Raw genomic sequence first — 21,081 nt, forward strand, 5'->3', positions numbered from 1 at the left:
TAACAGGCCTCCCGACCTGTGCTGTGAAACTGCTATAGATTGTCCAGCATACGCCAGCGTGCCTGGTCTTTCTGGCCTAAAAGGGCACATGTCACCCGTCTGTTCATTGAGCTCCACTGACTACCCTTAGCTGCCCGCATCAAATTCAAATAATTGATGCTAGCCTACAAAGTGCTTCATGGGTCTGCTCCCACCAACTTAATGCTCTCATAAATGCTTATGTTACCTCTCGACTACTCCGTTCATCAAAGGATTGTCGTCTGGCGGTGCCAACACCCCGCACAAGACAATCCAGACCCTTTTCATGTGTCGTTCTACCCTGGCGGAATAACCTAACGAGTGCTTCCAGAACAGGGCGTCTCTGTCTATCTTCAAGAAGCTCTTGAAGACCCAGCTCTTCCAAGAGCATCGTTCTGTCCTAGCACTTACCCTACCCCCCTCCCTCTGCACTCTCACCCTCCATCAGTCCGCTGTTCATATCTAGTGGATTTCTTTCCTAGACTACTTCTATGTAGCCTATTCCTCTTTTGTAAGTCGCTTTTGGATAAAAGCATCTGCTAAAAGCTTAAATGTAAATCCAAATGAAGGACTACATTAGTTGCAAGATATCACGTTTGAACTTACTCTTGGAGCAGTGGAGTAACGACTCCTATGTGCCCGTAAAATTGCTGAATTTCTCAGTGGAATTTGATACAGAGAAGAGAGCGGTTTACAAAATTGAGGCAGACAATAGTGACAAATTAGCTCCTAAGATATCATAGACTTGAGCAGGTATGGGTTTTATTAGTAATTTGTCTTGACAGCAGCAGTCTTATCAGTAAATGTGTCTGTGTTGCCATTTGTCAATACCTCGTATAACCACACTAAAAAGCTGAACTCTCCCTGTAAAAGAGCACTGTTGTTCTTCTGTTCTTCTTCAGAATGCGGTGGAGATGCTGAAGGGAGCAGTTAAAAGCAAATTAGAAACATCTGAGTGAATATAGCGCATCATTCATTGCACATCAAGGTTTTCATGATCGGGCTAAAGCACATCTCCAAGGACTCACTTCCAACTAACTGACAATTTCCAATTTAGTTTATGTTTAATTATTCTCTTTATCTCTTTCTTTTAGGGCTTCGGACGTAAACACAAACACAAAAACAGAGATGAAGACTAAAGAAGATTTAATAAACGTCCCCACCCAGAAAAAGTCATCTGTAGTCTTGTCAATGAGATTTTTTTTTTCCAACTGTGCTTAAAAAGGCCCAGGGCCACTTCGCCAAAAAGGACAAACAAGCCACTTCTCTGTCACATCTGTCTGTGAAGGGTAAAATAATCTTACAGCACCAAAATATATTTTTTAATATATTTCTTTTATTGATTTTCACACAAAAAAAGCAGCATTTTAAATTTAGAGGCTGTTGGAGAGACACATTTGATCATCACATAATGTAATGAAAAGATTCAGCCTAAACCCTTAGGGTCAAAATGTCTGTCTGGATCTTTTGCTCATTTTAACCATGAAAGGATCAGAAAGTGTCCTGTGAGTAAGTGCTTTTGTCCATTTTTCCAGAATAACGTTCAATATCTGGCAGTTATTTACAATTTACTGCTTGTTAAAATAGTGTATTAACAATTTAAAATGAGTTTTATTGAGGAGAAAAAAAACACTGTGGTTAAACGCCAGATTGTGCGTGTTAAATTTGAAAGTTGAACAGCATGAAACATAAAACAAGGCAATCAGAGATGGCAGACTTCACCCCATTCACGCGCCTCTGGCGGCCTCTGTTGGTCATGTTGGCAAGTGCAAGTGTGGAAGCACAAACAGACAGACACACGGAGCCATTAAAAACAATACTTCAATCCCACTCTGTGTCCAAAAACAGGCCAAAAAAATGAAAACTATGTACAGACGTTTTTTCCAACTCTCTCCTCTGTGGCCAAAATTGCTGATTTGCAACAGCGTGAGTGAAATAACTGTAATAACCACCGTTGGAATTTTTCCGATAGCACAAACCGTCACGTAATTACAATAATGCAAAGTGCACCTGCGCAAACATGTCATCTGCGACACGCTCGGTGCTGTTGTTTTTGTTGAGAAAAACTTTGCTTAAATTGCTGAAATCCTGATGTTAACATTGACCGTTTTAGTTTGGTGTGATCATTAGAACCAAACGTAATGTACAGCTATGTAATGTAGACAGAGAGAAAGAGAGAGTCATGCATGAGCTGATCAGCCTAATCCGCATTGTGTGAACTAATTTGACAATGTTTGAACATAACAGACGTTACTTTTAAAAGTTACACACTACAGCTTTAGGCAATTTTAAAACTCAACAAATGCAGTGAGAGTGAAGTTTATTTTTAGCGTGTGGTTATAGCTCATCCCATCAACTGTTACCAGCTCAGTGTTTGTGCTGTGGTGGTCCAGCTTTGTCTAATGGGGTGCATATTAAATATGTAGCCAAGTAAAAAAGCTGATAATGCACGATAGGAATGAGGAAGCACTCTATGCATTACACTGCAATCTTTGCTTAACCACAGTTAATGCCTGGAAGTCGAACGCATTAAAGTATTTCAGTGCTGGATCCTGCTTGTCTGGTTTACTTGTCAGCACAGTCAAGAAAAACATTCAGGGGAAAATGTTAGAAGAAGAAGAAAGAAAAAAAGACATTATATTTTATTTATATACAGGTTAGGGTGCAGTTGGAGTAAAAAAGAAGTATGAGTGATCCCAAACTGGATTTTACTCCATAAAATTCTGTTGTGGTGGTACTTAATATGTATTTATAACAGCAAATTGCCCTTCAGCACATCCCTGGAGTCTGGTGATGAAGTTTACCAGCTGTCAAGTTCCTATATATGTAATGACTACAATTTTGCAGCAAAATAACAACAGCTTACTGCATTGGCTGTCATCTCCAAGTGCTCATTATATCATCAGACAGCTTGAAAGCTAAATTAATAAATAAAGTGCTCTCACTGACACTTACTCAAGCCTGACAACAACAGCGTGTAATTTCTTTGGAGAATCCACTTCAAATGCTTAGCAACGCACTGATGAAAAGCACAATTAGGGAGAGAGAGAGAGAGAGAGAGAAGTAGACGGCAACGATCTCCGCACGGCAAATAAGTGAACAAACGCAAGCACACAAGTTAACACATGTCCCTGTTAAGATGGTTACACATACACTCACCTTCCAAAGTCTCTCCACCCGGGACAACTTGCGTGTTTTCATTGTGACGGAGCAGCTGCATGTGAGTGTCGGTGCGAGGAAGAGAGCGAGGAGTGATGTGGACGCAGGGAGAGACAGAGAATAATGACCCGTTCATAAACCAGACACACCTCAACTCTCAGCACAAATAACCCCGCCGTCAGCATCTCAGCACTAAGTTCCACACTTGATGCATAAGGTCTGTGGTGTGCGTGCGTGTGCGTGCGTGCGTGTGCTGGCAGAGACGACTTTCAATCTGAAACTCTGCCCCTGCTTCCTCGGGCGAAAACAACATCATCACAGAGACTAGAGCTGAAACAATTAATCTATTACTAAATTAATCGTCAACTATTGTGATAATCGGTTTGAAGCTTTTTTCATGATTGAAACCAGATTTCTGATTGTTTAAGCTGAATATTTTCTTTATGTCTTTGCTCCACATAACAAACTAGAAAAGCACTCGGAGAGCGCAGACATCTGCCAAGGCAGCTCAGTGCCCACAAAATACGGATCATGCCCAAAATTGGACTGTTCCTGTCGGCAATTTCATCCAAATCCGTCCATGACTTTTCGAGTTATGTTGGCCACTAACAGACAGACAAACAAACAAACTCAGGCAAAAACATATACCTCCTTGGTGGAAGTCAATAAATCATTTTGAACTGAATCATCATTTCCAGGTTTGACAAACACTGATCAATGTTTTTTTTTAACATTTTCTGACATTTTATGGACCGAACGACTCATCAATTCAACGAGAAAATAATCGACAGATTCATCGATTGCGAAAATAATCGTTTGCAGCTCTAACAGAGACCCCAAGAGTGAACCAAACGGGGACCCAGCACTGCTGCTATCACATTCATTTCACTGAGGAAGGACTGGACAGAACAGTGTCTCTCATCCGTTTCCCACCCACAGGAAACACAACTCTGGAGAGGAGGAGATCGAGGAGGGACGAGACCAACAGCGACCGGCCGCCTTCACAACAATCAGCACCGAACCACTTACCTGGGCCCATTAGCTGCATCTCGCCGTTCAGCTCAGATCAGCATTACACACCACACGCAGAGCCACTTTATGGTGCTTTTTAACCAGGGTTGTTTATCCTGCCTCTCTCCGCTCCTGTTCTCCCTGGAGCCATTTACCCACAACACTGCCTTTCTGGACTGATAACAACAGTGCTGCTCTCACAGCTACGGGGCAGATGGAGGCTAGAATTTCTTTGAGTCTGAGCTCAGAAGAACCTAAGAAGTCTTAGCTCAATTGAACTATGCCTGTGACCCCCGGTGACGCTTATTACCTGTAAGGTGTCAGTGAGTGCACATGCTATCTGTGGCCTAAGGAATACTAAATGAAGTGTCAGATGTGACAGTGACTATGCTCTGTGTGTGTGAAGCTTCTTTTACTTGTGAATGATTTAAAACCACACAGAAAGCACAGACTTACAGGAGTTAAGCCAAATGTATACTCCTGCTTAAAGTGCTCTACATCGATTACGGAGACCCCTCTACGTTGCCGGAGAGCCTCTGCGTTGTCTCCGGCGGGACGAAATATTTTTAAGTGTCCGTCACTCTCCGTCAAGGGACAACGGAGACGGCAAGGACTGCGATTGGTCCTCAGGACAGGCCGAGCTAACGCGGCAACTGTGCGCACCGAGCGTCCACAGAGGCAGAGCTGATCACCGATGACAATGTAGCTGCCAAACTATAAATACGTCATATCTTAATACACAAATCACATGTTTAGACTCTAAATGGCTAATTTCTCGCCTCAAATTATCCTAAAACTACGTTCCGGGACACAGAAAAGTGAGAAACGGCCACTGTTTTAATGTTATTCTGCTGCAACAACAACAACAGTCTTTCTCTCTTGGATAGCATTGCTCACTGTGGCCAAAAGCACAACAGCCTTGCGTAGCGACCCCTACTGATCGGGTGGGAAATTGCAGTGCATATCCGACACCACTACGGAGAACTATGAAGGCTTGTGGGCTGTCCGTGTTTACGCAGTTGCATAATGCATTACGCAGTCGGAGTAGAATAATGTGGCCTTTAGGCTTATACGTGAAGCTGCACCTATCAATATTTTGCAATATTGAAAGATGTGATGAAAGAAAGTAAATGATCACTCCTCAGTACTTTCTTCATCTCATTGTTTGGGATTTCTTTATAGCCACACCACAGCCAAGTGAGAGATCAAGTGCGTGGGTAGAAGGTGAACCTAGTGGAGCATTCAGCAGCACAAGAGTCACACATTTCCTTGAAATGTTGGTTGAAGCATTACTTCAAATGTGTGTAAATATTCTGTTCAATTGCCCCCAAATGGCAAAAATGCTAAATTTGTGTGTAAACAACTTTTACTTCACCCGAAAAACATACAACATAACCTAAAAACATATATGAATAAAGGAAACTCATATAAATGACTTTAACTAAAAGAGAATCAAGACATTTTCTGATTCAGATTCAGATGCCAACCCACATTTCTACAGGTAGAAACTTAAAGTGTGTATTTTTGTCTCAATCCACTAGTATGAGGCCTGCCTATACGTTCACCTATAAAGTGTATTCCCATGATGCATCAGCCACCTGGGGAGGTAACAACAATCATCCCATTTTGACTTTCCATTCTTTGGCAAAGCATGATTTGACAGGCTGCCAGCTTCAGAATAGCAAATAACTCAGTAGTTCTCCAGTTCTCTCCCCCTCCACCACCAAGAAAACAATCGTTATCTCCCCTATTTCTGTTCTCCTCCATGGGCGCCGTGCTGAACAATCATCACAAACGTCTGCGCTTGATTCCCAGCTTGGGGAAAAGCAACCTGACGACCAGCTTTAGAGGACGAGGAGGGAGATATTGGCTGACGATGATGAAATACACACACAGCTGTGCAGTAGTGACAGAAAAAAGCCCTCCACACTCTGACAATTACCAACAAGTGCCTGTAAAACAGGTATGCAGGTGTATACATACTCTTCGCCACAACACACACTACTGCTTTAGAGCTAAGATGCAGCACACAAATTCTTGCTCTGATGCTGAATCTGACTAATGATGATGAGCTTCCTATGAAAAAAAAAAAAAGCCTTCAAACCCACCTTCATGGCTGGAGCGGCAAAACTTTTCTCCCTCTTCACTCGCGGCCAAACCAGAAAGCACACAGGAGGTCTGACGAAGGATGCAACATGAAAACCTCTCTCATGTGTTATTCATCAGAAGACTATACCAGAGCCTGGAGGCAGGAGACGGCCTGCTTAGTCGTGGCATCATTTTGCCAGAGAACCAATAACAGCACAGCGGAGGCTTGTTGCAAACGCTCACTCACACAGGTTCGGCTAACTGCTTTCATCATGGCTGCCTTTCTTTGTTTAAAAGTAACACGTCTCTCACGAACGCTAATGGTAACACCTCTGCTTTTCATGCAGCAACAAGTGTCTGATATTGCTTCACAACAGAATGTAGTCTAATAGTGCATATATTCATTATTTTGACTATTTTGACCACTTCTTGGTGTTTTGGCCCCATTTATATTCAGACCTGGTATTTAGATCCATCCTTAAGGATCAAGTCACATGTAGATAGCGCTAAGTACGACTGTTCACATCTGGAATTACCCTGGATCCGTCTCCTGTGACCAAATGTGATCAGATCTAGCCTCAGCTGAACCTGTATTCAAATACACCCTGACGTAAATGGCGCTTTAAACAAGTCTGACTGAACAAATGTGTCTGACGTCAATGTGTGTGAGAGAGAAAAAAAGAGTCTGACTCTACTCATGCTGCTGTAACATGATATAGGACGGTAATCATAGTTATTATTGTAGCAGTGTCTACAAATAAATACATAGGCAGATACATTAGAGTAAAAACACTTTGAGTTCACACTGAAACATCAGCTGAGGAGTCCTTAGTCCTCAAACTACCTCCAAATGTGGTTTTTGGGATCCGAATTTGGGATGCTGTAATGAGACAACTTTGCAGCATTGACTTTCCTTTCATGTGTGCATGAGAGTGCGTGTCCCCCAAGTGTGCGTCGCTGCTGTATCATGGTCGGGTCGATAAAAGAATCCGCCTGTGTGACACATGTTACTGCTGCCTGGTCTCAGCCCAGAAAACATCTGCGAGGGAAGCCAGAAGAAATGGTAGCAACACTGCTGCTCTAATTCCCGCCAGCAGACATGGTGTAAAAGAGCGTTTCCTTCACTTGCTTTAGGGTTGCCTTCATTATCACAGCCACAGCGGATAATGAGCACAGGAGATGATCGGGTGTTCATCCTCTGCTTTCTACTACACACCCCGTGCGACTGTTGTTATATTTACCTCGTCTTTAATTAAATGTTACAATTAAGCATTAATGATTCTTTGTCTTCCTCAGTCAGGAAAAGGTCCCCGTGTCTCCAGGTCAGACCAATCCCTCAGGCTGGCTGATGTTGCTAGGGCGACCATGGAACCTTCCCAAATTAAATGCAGAGGTGACATCATGTTTCTCTTGGTTAAAACCAGTGTAAGCTGTCAGAATTTCCATTTCTATGTTGATGTCTTATTTATTTATTTATCTACTGAAGGTTTTTTTTTTTTTTTAACCTAATTTCCACACATAGCATTCTACATTAACATAGCGGCAGTGAGTAACGTGCCTGAGGCAACGTTCATAATAACCAAGCCTGAGCTCACCTGCAGCTCTACTGTATGTCATAAATATAGGACAGTGTATTGTTGGCACAATGGTTGGACCACAACAGTCTCTAGTGGCAGAACAGACAAAGTGCATGGAAAATCTTTGAAAATGTCCCTGTGCTTTAAATAATGACATGAACTAGAGGTTATAAGAATGTGCAATATAGAGTGTCTTATATGAACATAAAGTAGTAAAAATGTTTGGTAACGCTTTCTTTTACAGTCCCCTAATTACCTGGTATTTAGCTGGTAAATTCATGGTAACACTAAAGTGTTGCTAGGTAATTACCAAGGGTAATAAGATAAGTAAATACAGTGAAACCATTGCCAAAATACTGGGTAATGCACGGTAATGTACTCGGTAAGTAAAGTAAAACTGTACTGTAAAAGAAAGCCAAGCTTGTTTCCATGTAATTACACACATTTTTAGGGTTAGGTTTGTTAGGTTACCCCTTGGGTAAATAGCTAGTAATTAGGGGACTGTAGGTACCTGCTTATTACCAGTTTATAACCCAATAATACACTTACATTTACCATAGTTTTGCCATAGTTTAGCTGTACATTCCTTCTTATTAACAGCAGTAATAACACGCTATAATTTACTATATAGTTACCAGGTAAATGCCCAGTATTTTGGCAACAGTTTCACTGTATTTACTTTCTTAATACCATTGGTAATTACCTAGTAACACTTTGGTGTTACCATGAATTTACCAGGTAAATACCTGGTAATTAGGGGACTGTAAAAGAAAGCGTTACCAAATGGGGGTAAAATGAGATTTAACTTGTGAAATTTGGAAACATGTCACAGTTCAAAGTTAACTTGACTTCACTTGATAAATAACTTTGACTCAACAAACGCATAAGAAGATGGAAAAAAAAACGCAATTTTTTTAAAGCCTCAATATGTGACCTATAAACACACAACCCCAGGATGTCCATATAAGGAGTTGTGTATTATTCCCACAGCAATTTACCATCCACATGTGCACTAAGGGTTAAAAAACAGCAGACGGTGAAGTAAATGAATGCTTCAACTGACAAAATGTTCCCTCTTGTGCCGCACTGCTGTTAACCAACCAGTTACAGATAAAATAACCCTTGAATTGTCTGAAGTAACAAAAAAAAAGATAGAATGGGAGAAAATGGGAACAATTCATAACATATAAATGTATATTAAGTGGTTGGAATTCGTAAAAGCGGCTTTTGATTCAGTGAAGATGTGACTGACACCAACCATGAAGGTGTTCTTTGTTTGCATGCGTGTTTGATGGGCTACATTTTGCCCACAAAGATTACAGTCATAAATGTGTCAGGTGAGACGTGAAAAGGAATAAAAGTTTGAAATGAAATCCAATTGTTCAAATTGAGCTTTGAACGACACTTGATGATGCGTTTCTTTCTTCACATCATCTCCAGAGCAAAAGTTCTGACGCTCAACAACATCCGTCTGACAGGATCCTGGTCTCATCATGGATTATTATGGACTAAACCCTGACTGATAGCACTGTCAGCTTGTGTAATAATACAGTAAACTATCAAGAGGAAGAGGAGCGGTCTCAGAGCCAGGCGGCAGAGGCAGATCGGCCTGCTGACATGCTGTTGACAGTTCTGTTGGGGAGATGGTGAGAGGGATGATCGATGACAGAGTGTTGGCGTGCTGTGCGGGGGATGAATGACCTGTTGAGATGCCCGTTGGGGGAAAAAGGATTAAAGAATAAAAAAATGGTCAATAGTAAATAAGTCACCAACAGCAAAACAGTGAAACAGGAGTAGAGGCTGAGGCTAAAAGAGACTGACTATTTTCACGTTAAAGAGGGGAAAAAACATGTCACGGTTACAGTGGACAGTGTGTGTCGCATGACAGAAGCAAAGGACACTCAGAGTGTGCAACGTGAGACCTGAGTCATCTCCAGATGGCAGGCAAAGCCACCAAGCAGCAGAATGTCTCTGTGTGTGCGTGTGTGTTCCTAGAGCTCGCAGCCTCACCCTCTCCACCTTTGCAACCATGGCAACGCTGAGCAAGAGGTCCTGCTGAGGATGCTTTGTTGTCCTTAGGGGAGGAGCAGCACTGGGTGACAGCACATTAGCTTCGTGTGCCTTTTGCTGTGCACTGGCTCATGTGGTATATCACAAAATGGCATTTTCCACGTCATGTAATCCGACTTTGGCCGTCTGCATACTGCATTTTAATGCCAATCCATTACATTTTGAGATCAGCTTTAAGATCCAGGGTTCGGTATGTTTTATAACAGTGGATCAGGTGACCATGCACAGGGAAGGAACTGCTCAGTTGAGTTATCCCTCTGCAGTCCCCTGTGGCACAGTGAAGCAATTCACCATCTTTCAGCTGATTGTGTTGGATTTATGGCCTGCAGCTGTACTGGTTTGGTTCACTCTCATAGCTCTCATCATCCTGTGCAGGTGGCTCCTCGCAGCCTGCTCAGAACTAAAATTGTACAGATTGTTAGAAAATGAAGCCAGATCAGAGAAGACCAAAACAGAATTAATTGGCTTTGGACTTGAATGCAGCATGTGGACACAAATATGACTGAAAATAAATCACAAATAAACCAACAGACAGACACAGATAAAAAATAACCAAACTGGCAGAGGTAAAAAAAAAAAAAAAAAAAAGGAATATTTTACTTATGGCTGTCATGTCTTACCACTAAGTGGTTTATGTTGTTGTTTATAATACTATTTACATCCTTCATGTGGTTCTGTCAGTAAATACTAACATCCTCCAACCAGTTTACAGGTGCCTTGCTTTACTAGCGCAATGTTGCTGTTGCCTTCATTTCCCAAGTCCTCTGTGCAGGTTGGACCAACAAAGAGAAAGTTGTGTGGAGCCAATAGACCGAATAAGCATTCTGTGAACTCATTGGTTCATGTACCAGACGTGTTTATATTTAAAAGTTACGACAGGGGATCGAAAAGCGTGTCCTCAAATAAAGGTTTTCTTTTTTACACCTTCAGAAGGAAAAAGGTGAAGTGTGTATAATTCCTCTATAGATAATAATATTTAACTCATCACTCATTACAGTTATAAGTAAAAATTGATGGGAGGTTAACAGTGATGTGAGGCAATAGGGCAGATGGTGGCCAAGTCTTTGAGGCGCTAACCTTTGATTTTTACACTGGGTTTAAACCAAACCAAATACCTTTTTTTACACATCATTCCCCATCTCTCTCCTCTCCACTCCTCTAAAAGAGCCAAATAAGTCACACACACCGACATAAACATACACTCAGGGATCTGGCTTTTTGCACCACCTATGCTAATGTAAAAGGATTTTCTGGGGATTCACCATCGTTTTGGATGAATGCAGCAGGTCATAAAGGCAGCGGCAGTCTTCACGGAGAGAAACGAAGACAGCCTCCTCTCTTCTTATCTTGTTGTGCTCCATCTGCCTGATTTATCAGAGCTCCGGGCCTCAATGGCAGCAAAGTGCTAAACTAAGACTTGGGATGCAGGCCAAAGTGTCTAACTCACATCTGGAGTATCTCTAAGCTGACGGCACAAATAAGTGCATAGGAGGACATGCAGCATATATGTGTGTGTAGATCACACAGTCAGATTGATTTTGCTTCCCATTGAAAATATTTTACAATTTTATCAACAGGAAAATAAAGTACCTGAAAGATGACGATGCAGGCGTTTATAAAGCAACCCCATCGTATCACATTATAAAGACACTGTCTCTAATATCTGTCACGCTATTTGAAACAAGCGTTTGGTTCACACACACACGCTCGTTATATAACCTTCACAGAACAACACACACAAACACTGGTTTCCATCATTTCAGAGGACATTAATTTCCTGGAGACTTACTCTTACCTTAACCATAACGACTACTGGCCTAATCCTAAACCTAACTTTAAAACACCTTAAACTTTAGTAGTTTACGTGATGGGAATTTTTTGTCTCCATAATGTGACTGTGCTAACAGAAGTAGGTCCTCACAACATAAGGAATACCACACACACACATTGCCTTGCTTGTCACTTGTGTTCACCCCAGATATTTAACCCTGCATATCACAGTGCACTGTGTCTAATCTCAAATGACTATTACAATACTCACTGTTCTCTTTCTCGCCTCAAGTTCTCGACCTGTGCCAGACTTTGAACGGGCAACCTTCCAGTTACAAGCCCAGTGCCCTTCCTTCTTGGCCTCGGACTCCTGATTAAATTTATACAGATTTTCTTTGTTGTCATTGACCATTCTGTTGAGAATGTAAGGCTTTCAATTATTATTGTATTATCAGGTCTTCAAATTGTGTACAGAATGTTCCCAAGTTAAAGAAAAATGGATGATAAAGCACATTTGAGTGGATTGAGTGAACCATTGTGATTGACAGCTGGTATCATCCAATAACTGCCTGGATGCAGGCGACATCTGCCAATATCTGTCACAATCACTAATCTCGAGCCTTTGTGTTGTGGAAAAATTTGTATTTCAATTTCCGGTGAGAAAACAAAGCTTGAATTTCAAATGAATTGTTGAAGCGTTGTTTTGCACATAGAGAGTCAGAATGAGCAGCACCTCAGAGGCAGAACAACATGGCTCTGAGGCACAAAGAAAAGTTACAAAGTTTTCATAGCACATTGCTTATGTTGTGCAGAGAACACGTACTGCAAGGTATCCCATAAACAGGGCCCACGTTGTTTTGTAGGGGAGGCAGAGAAACTGTGGCCCTGAAAGGTCAAGATACCAAACAAAGAGTAAATCAATGGCGCCCAGAGAATTCCAGGTCAGTGAAAGTACAGAAAGTAAGTCAGGATCATGAGAAGGAGTAAGTGGAGCAGTGTTAGAATAAATGTTGCTTTTTCATGTTGCGAAAGTTCATTATGTCTACTGATTGCTTTTTGGTTCGGTTTTTTTAGATGATAAGGCACATCCCCACCAGGCCATCAGGTGGTGGAAGATACACTGGTTAACAAGGTAAAGAAACTTCCTTTTGTCTGAAAATAACAAACCAAAAAACTAAGTTCCATTACAATTTGTTCTGCCTCCAGAGGCCATTTTCATATACTGTCTATGGTTGAATGGTTGGAGCTGAACACTGAAGCTCCCAAACCTACCTCACTACTCTCACTTTAAAGGTCCAACTTTATGCAAAATCAACTTTTTAATCATTATAATACTTATATTTGGGACGCTGTAGGTCCTATCAGTCGAAAAAGTGTGAACAAAGATGACTCACTCATGTTTTTGTGGTCCTCCTCAGTCTAAGTACAGAAGATTAAACACGCGATGTTGACTTCCGTACTCACTGGGACGTCACAATGCACTAAATTCCTGGAATTGTTGTCTCACAGAGCTCCGCTTTGTCCATAAAACACTCGAGAGTGCTGGCGAGGGCAATGGTATCTGAAAACTCGAAGTCCGCGAAAAGTTCTATTCTTGGCTCCACAGTGCAGCACAGAGTCCTACACAAACTTCCAGCCTCAGAGGATTTATCTGTCCAGTGGATACATGTTAAATATGACAGCAATGTGCCTGCTAGAGCCTGCAAATTATCACTTTTCCAAATGCTAACTCCTAGTAGCCTCTGTGGGACCTTTAATCTACAGTGCAGTATAAGATCCAGTCATTAACAAAACCTTGATATCGCTCATGTTTGCACCAGTGTAGATTTCAGGTACTGTGCACTGTTTAAATGGAAAGAAGTCCAAACTGCCCTCAAACATCTCCAATCGGAGAATCTCAAGTGTTTTTATCTGATGCGTTGTATGATTCTTGTAAACGTCTCTTCTTGTATTGTCCTTAAATGTGTTTTATAATTCTTCCTCTCTCGGAGATCATGACCACATTGACACTGCCCGATTAAATAACGATTAAATACAAACCTCTCTCTTTCCAAACTCCTCCTTGACCACCAGCTGCCTTCACTTTCTCGACATTACGAAGGCTTTGTTTTAAAGGCTATGCAAATTTTTAGGGGCAGCTGATCAAAAGTCAAATTAGAATAATTTTCCATTACATTTTCAAAAATCCGCAGCCACAGAGGGAAACAAATTACCATGCATTAGAGCACAGCATGCGTGTTTCACATTAAGGCAGCACTGCGGAATGGGAGTTTATCGCTGACGACTGGAGCTTTATGAACACGAATTCAAAGCGAGTATCACACAAATCATAATTACAAAGCATCGTGTTTCAGCTATTTCCAGTTAAACTGATACGTTTGCTTACAACGTGTAAATGCTGGTGGTGATTAACAGGATAAATTGATATTATAACTAATTCAGCTACTGATGTCAGCCCATAGTAGTACAGAACATGATAAAAGCTTTTAGATGAGGCTCAGCAGGATGAATCTGTGATTTGTCTTAATTACATCGCCATAACTAGGTTTTTTTTAATTATATGAAATTATAATACAGACGCACTCAGGGCGAGGAGGCTTTTTACATTAGAACTCAATAAAGAACAATGAGGAATCTCTCTTTGAGACTGGAAAAGTCACCGTGGTTTTTTTGTCACACTGTGTTTCTGTAAGAGTTAGCTAAAGACTAAAGACAATTTTGCTGGATGATAATTAACTGTTGAACACACTACCTCTGTTTTTATTTTCATGGAAATATCCATGGAGTTAAATGAAAAGTTGAACATTTTTACTAAAATAAAGAAAGAAATGCTATCGAAACCTAATGTTCCCAGTTATGTTATTCTAAATGTGTTGCCCCATTTTGTCGGACTTTAAAGGTCCCATGTCATGCAAAATCAACTTTTTAATCATTTAAATCCTTATATTTGGTACTCTGGAGGTCAGTCTGCAAAGTGAGTTTAAGTTTAAAACGTTACGTCACAAGACAAAATTCCTGGAATTGTTGCGCTCCGCTTTGTCCGTAAAACACGTGAGAGTGCTGGCGAGGGCAACAGCATCCGAAAGCCGGAAGGCTGCGAAAAGTTACATTCTTGGCTCCACATTGCAGCACAGAGTCCTACACAAACTTCCAGCCTCAGAGGATTTATGTGCCTGCTAGAGCCTGCAAATGATCACTTTTCCAAACGCTAACTGCTGTTAGCTCCCAGTAGCCTCTGTGGCTGATGTCATTTCCTGTCCCTTAAGTATTGTTTTACTTTGTTTTTCTTTCTTTTCTTTTAACAGCGATACTACTAAACAGAGCGTTCTGAACAGAACTGTTTTGGCAGGGTGATTGAACTGCTGTGGTGCTTCATCCTTAAGGTATTTTGACCAAAGCATGTCAAAGACATGTTCATTAGGACACCAGGGAACTAGGTTAACTTGGAGAAATAGGGTATTAATACGACTCCTTTCACCCTTTAATGCCGAGTGTATCACAGATGACACTTTTGTGCAAGTGCTATGTGCATTACTATAATTACCCAAAAGCTGAGAAGTTACACGTCAAAGTCAATGTGTGGTTATTACGGTAAATTCACCCGTGCTGTTGCAGGAAGCCGCTGAATCGGCTTCTTTGTCGTCGGAGAGGAGAGAGTTGGAAAAAACGATTGTGCATAGTTTGGGTTTTTTGGCCTGTTTTGCACATTCCTCTTGTTCTATTTTATTAATCCCTGAGGGACATTCTTTCTCTGCATTTAGCCCATCCTCTACTAGGAATTAAGAGATTAATTAGCATTCTAAATTGTTAATACGCTGTTTTAACACGCAGTTAATTGTAAATAATTGCCAGATATTAAAAGTTATTCTGGAAAAATGGGCAAAAGCACTTGGAATGTCTAACTACATTAATTTTAGCTGCTGTTATACATTTGGTTTTGCTGTGTGCTTTTCCACAATTTATTGTATGGTGTTTTCTTCTGTTGGAAAAGTAAAACCTCATGAGAACGCAGTCATGCCCTTTTTTTTTTCATCTGACATCCAGAACAGTCTGTTGAATGTCTTTGTTATCTTTCGGCATCGCATTGTGAAACACAAACAAAGACGGAATGGTCACGTTTCCTAATGTGACTGCTCCACAAAGAAAAAAAGACGATAAAGAAGTCACAATATTTCACCTTCACATTAGGAAACAATCGTTCAAAAGGACACCCAGGTTTCTATTTGCAGTAAAGAGAAGAGAGGAGGAGAAACAACTGCTCCTGTTATTTCCCTGTAGGTGACTCGAACCACAAAACACTGATGTTTGCACACAGAGCACAGCAACAATTAATCAATTCGATAAAAGCGCTACAAAGACACAGGGCTTGTGTTGTGAAAGCTCGGGAGCTTAAACACGGCAGCGAACAAATCACCAAATTATTCACTTGTTTGTTGTTTTTTTTGACAGTTTTGAGCAAAGTGCTGCATCAAACAGCAAAACGTGCGCCTGGATCTGCACGATTTGAGAACCGGGCTGAACAGCTGCAAATGAAAATACACTATGCCATTTCAGAGTCAATTTTTACCCTTTACCTTATAAATAAATGGAAGCAACATGAGCTAATCCAAACTTTTACACTAGAAGGTAGGGTGGGAAATAACACTCTTTGATATGCTCCGCTCTTCTCCTGAGGCAAGAGGCAATTTCATGCTTCAGCACAACTCAGGGGGAACATCAGTACTAGAGGTGACTTCAAGGTTAACAGTGCAAACCTAATACATATGCTAAAAATCCAGTAATAGCTCCTCACCACACTTCTAGAATCATTTGGAAAAAAAATATCATTATTTTGAATCTTCCTCTTAAAAGTGCCCATCATGGGCATAAAATGAAGACGGGGGGATCTTGAATGAAACATGAGAATGTGAAGATCAGCGAGAAGTTGCTGTTTACCCTTCCTGACAGCAGATGCAGTGTCAGCGCTGAGCCTGTTGCCACCATTATCTCTTGATTCTCGGTGTGACAGGCATCAATAATTCAGAGGGACATCCAAGCGTTGGCAGCAGCCAGTTAACAATGAAAGGCCAGTGAAGCACATTTGTGTTTGAACTGTGTTCTTGTGCTAACAAATGCACCGGGACCTGCATGTAGACAGACACGATTATGGATTTCACTTGTTGGTTATTCTTTTGTTGGTTCAGGCCATTAAATCTGGCTCTGAAGTTTCTTTTGTTTAGAAAGAACCTGAGAACAAAGTCATGATAATGGCCATAAATAATTGGCTAGCAACACAATGTATGAATGTTTCCTACTGATACACCTTTATAAATATATGTATTATTTAATATGTGGCGACCAGTCGTGACATCGCCCATAACAATCTGAACTCCTTTTCTGAAGCCAACAAAAGTTGGGTGTCTTGCTTTTCTATTTTCCTCTGAACAGGAACGTGATTTAAAAAATCGACATCATGTCCTATTGAAGAAGACCTGAAACTAGTGATTGAGACCATTAACTACTCAGGAAAATGTTTGCTAAAAAAGGAATTTACTGAAGAAACCACAAGACCCCATAAAAGCACACTGAAACTTCATGGGGTGACTGCATCTACCAGCGTTCTCCACATATAAGTAAAAAAAAAACAATCTTCAATGATAATTACAGTAGTAACAACAAACAACCAACTAATTATCAAAACACCACAGAACCTTAAAGCTCACATAGAGTGGTCCTGTTGCACATATATGTTAGTTATGGAGGTCTACTTACATACATTAACTTGTTTTTATGGTCAAAAACCTCCTAGTTGCTGTAAACGAGCCGATAGAAATCCTCTTTTCTGACAGTGTTCATCAGCCGCGATATTTCAGAGTGAACTTTCACCCCCAGAAGACAGAGGCTTGTGATTGGCCAGTACTATTCAGCACACCAGCTCTCAGAAGCACAGCTCCCCCCTCTGGAACGGTGGATGCACTGCTCCTCATTATCAAAACATTGTTTTAACAGTGTTTAAAAATAGCTTTGTCACGACTCCCCGCCGCAGTCCCTTTATGACTTTGACCCGGAGTCAGACCCAGAGTCAGAAGACACTGTCGCTCGTGAAACACCTCCACAACGGACGTTATTCTTCTTCTGCGGTTCAATGTACGCAACCGGATGTGCCCGGACTAGTGCGCGGAGCAGGACGATCTGCTGTTCAGGAGAACCGGTGTTTACGTAACTATTACGGGATTTTCAGAGATCTCGTTGAGCCCCGAGATTACAATAAACACAGCGTTCTCAGCAGTGGCTGAACTGTTTGTTTAGAACCTTCAGGGCTTCATAAACAAGGTAATGACGCTGATACACACCAAAAAAACAGCGTTAATAGGAACTTCCGGTCTCCCTCTTCTCGTCTTCTCTTGGGTTTTTGTACTGAATAGAAAAACAACTCTGTTCCTTTCACTTCTTCACAAATAATACACACAGGAAAACAACTGCTTTTGAAGTTGCCGTGTGTTCCTCTCCCTCCATTTTCCAATCAAATGGCTCCACATGACAAACACCACTTTGGGGAACTGTGATTGCGTGTGGCAATTTCAGCACCACAGACAGCGACACAAGGAAAAGCACACGAGTCTGTGTCTCTTTGCGTCACAAAATCATATCATGGGGCACATTTGCACATTTTGAATCCAAATGTGTCCAAATGCACATATACTGACTGTGCTGGGCCCCTGCAAGTGATTTCACACTTTAATAATTAAAAAATAAAAAACCATTGCATTGTATTCAAACACACGCATGTGTAGCTGTTATTGAATAAAAATCCTTATTTTAAAACTTTTTAAACAGCCTGTAAACATTAAACCAACGACAGGGCTTCTGTGAGTTGAAGCATGTGTGTAGTAGTAGTAGTTATGATGTGTGAGAAGGAATTATCTATGTGCAAATATGGATTGAGAGCTACAGTATGTCGAAGTAAAGCGTATGTGTCTTACATGCTCATCCTCCCGCACGCATTTTTTGCGGTACTGCACGTGCGGTCTGCCGTCGCTGAGCTGCTGCGGGCTCTTCACTGCGTTTTCTTCGTCTGCCACCTGTCCGCCCAGGAGACGGCTGGCCTCAGGTGGGTGCGGGAACGAATTGGCCGTGTTGATCTTCCCGGTGAATCTTTGATACAGCGAAGCCATCATTTAAAAAAGGTCCAGTTCTTCCAAAATCAAAGAACTCACAGCATGTCAGAGCCACAGATGGATCTTGCCTGGTTTCCTTTCTTCTTCTTTTTTTTTTGTTGTTGTTGGTTTTCCGTGCGCTTCGAGGAGACTCAGTGTAAGGCGGCCAGTTTTCACCACCAGAATGGAGCAATAATTAAAAAAAAATAAAAATCTGGATGACTCACAGTTCAAAGTGCCAGAGCGATGGAGCTGAAACCTCGGCGGTGATGACCTTTTTTTTTTTTTTTGCTTTATCCAGGCTCACAGCAGACTGCTGGGTTATAGGTGTCAATAGTTACTCTCTTCTGTATTCACAACACGTTGTCTCTCTCCTCTTCAATATCCCAATGTCTCCATCCATCGGCGAGATAGCAGACGGATGCGCCGACCAGATCCTGGATCCCGTCCAGACAAAAACAGAAGCGCAAAAAAGATAATGTCTCCACACTTTGGGCTGCGTGGTGTTTTTTTTTTTTTTTTTTTTCTTTTGGCGAACAGCCTTGAGTATGTCAGAGACGCAGGGAGCCCAGCGGTTTTTTACTCTCCTCCGCGGACGCGCTCTGCATGAGAAGTGCCCGACACTGAGAGCAGCTTCACCGTTACACCAACTGTCATAAACGGGCTACAGAGACGCTGCGTACTGCGCAAACAAGTGCCACAAATGCACTCGTAGCACCTTAGTTCGCCCTCAAATAGATCCCTTGACAAGGAAGTCGCAACTGAATATGATTCCATGAATTAAGAGTTTAACAAAATCCCCTAAATGGCTGCACATGGTGCCAGGACAGAGCGCGAGTGCCTCTCTGTGGCGCAGCGCGTTACAGCAGGCTGAACCCCCCCCCCCCCCTCCATCACAGATATCACATATTTACAAAGTCAATATATAAATGAGAGGAGTCGGCCCTAATGCAACCACTGTGATAATCGTTCTATTTATTTATTCACTATTAAGAGTTGTTATTCAAACTGGCACAAATGAATTCTTAAATCGATTCAATTGAGCAGCCTGACTAACAGTAAGGGCTCAATATATTGTCTGTAGTCACAGGTTAAAGACAGACTTTACTGCATCATTTGGTGATTTTTGTAGTTGCTGATTAATATTCTCCGTCTGTGCGTGCGCAGCAGCCTTCGTCTGTCTAACAAAAACAATCACACCTGTCTGAGGGGGAGCATTTGTGTATTATTGTTATTTTTTCTTTACCTGTCAAACTGTTGAGCGATCAGCTTTTCTGAGCAGAATAATTATCTCTGAAACTTTCTGGAGGGCACTTCTTTGTGTTTTTTTTATACTCCCAACTTCAGCTGTCTCGCTTTACTAGCGTTACTTTTACTGCTGTTGCCTCCGTCTGTCTCGAGACAGGGGACACACTGCAAGATTTTTTTTGTCCGCAATTCACAGTTGGGCAGAGTCTGCTCCAGTCAGTGCTATAGTTGGGGACAGTCGGCATGGCTGGTTGGCACAGAAATGTGTTAGTGTGTGTGAGGGGTACAGACTTAAATTGGCAAGTGTGTGAGGGTAACAGACTCAACTTCAGTCGCAATGAATCAAACATGTTTGAATAGTTTGAGCCGGGGTATTGTGTACTGCTTACTGTGCACCTACTAAGAGCAGGTGGGACACAGGTCGTAGCGCCAGAATACGAAGACGACAGGAAGTAACAGGAATATCAAAACTGTCGCTCTTGCAAGAGTTTGACGTGTTCAGTTGGTTTGACAAATCGTGTATAGTCTGTGATCCCTCACCAGACACAGTCCCTAAATGTGTGATCCCCCGTCCTGACACCAGTCGGTTAGTGCGAACTACCTAACAAGTGTGTCCCCAGCATTAACATAAAATGAATCACTCAGTTCTTGCAGCGAGGAAGCAAATGCAGCCACATGGTTGGTGTAGTGTAGTGTGCATGTTCTCCCCGTGCGTGGGGTGGGTTTTCGGTGTCCGGGTTTCCTCCCACAGTCCAAAGACTTGGAGATTAGGCAAATTGGACACTCTACATTGACTGTAGGTGTGACTGGATGGTTGTTTGTCTCTATATGTGGTCCTGTGATGGACTGGCAATCTGTCCAGCGTGTGACCCCCACCTTGTGCCCTATGTCTACGCTGAGATTGGCACAGCGTCCCCCCGCGAACCTCATGTGGAGGATAAAGAGGTAGAAAATGAATTGAACAAATACAATGAATGAATGAGATCTTAAACACAGAGAGAGTC

The 21,081-nt window shown here is 41.8% G+C and overlaps 1 protein-coding gene across 1 annotated transcript in view; it reads right to left on the bottom strand.

Annotated features, from left to right (window-relative positions):
• LOC310927289 (A-type potassium channel modulatory protein DPP6-like) overlaps positions 1-18,847 on the bottom strand; it is a gene marked incomplete at both ends in the record, with an annotated part of 78,937 nt that extends 60,090 nt beyond the window's left edge. The window contains one exon of the mRNA XM_083889583.1: positions 18,656-18,847. Within this exon, the coding sequence (XP_083745709.1) occupies positions 18,656-18,847 (192 nt within the window). The remainder of the gene's footprint in view (positions 1-18,655) is intronic.
• Between the last annotated feature and the right edge of the window lie 2,234 nt (positions 18,848-21,081).

The sequence above is a fragment of the Microchirus variegatus genome (genome assembly GCF_963457635.1).
Source record: "Microchirus variegatus genome assembly, chromosome: 5".
Taxonomy (NCBI): domain Eukaryota; kingdom Metazoa; phylum Chordata; class Actinopteri; order Pleuronectiformes; family Soleidae; genus Microchirus; species Microchirus variegatus.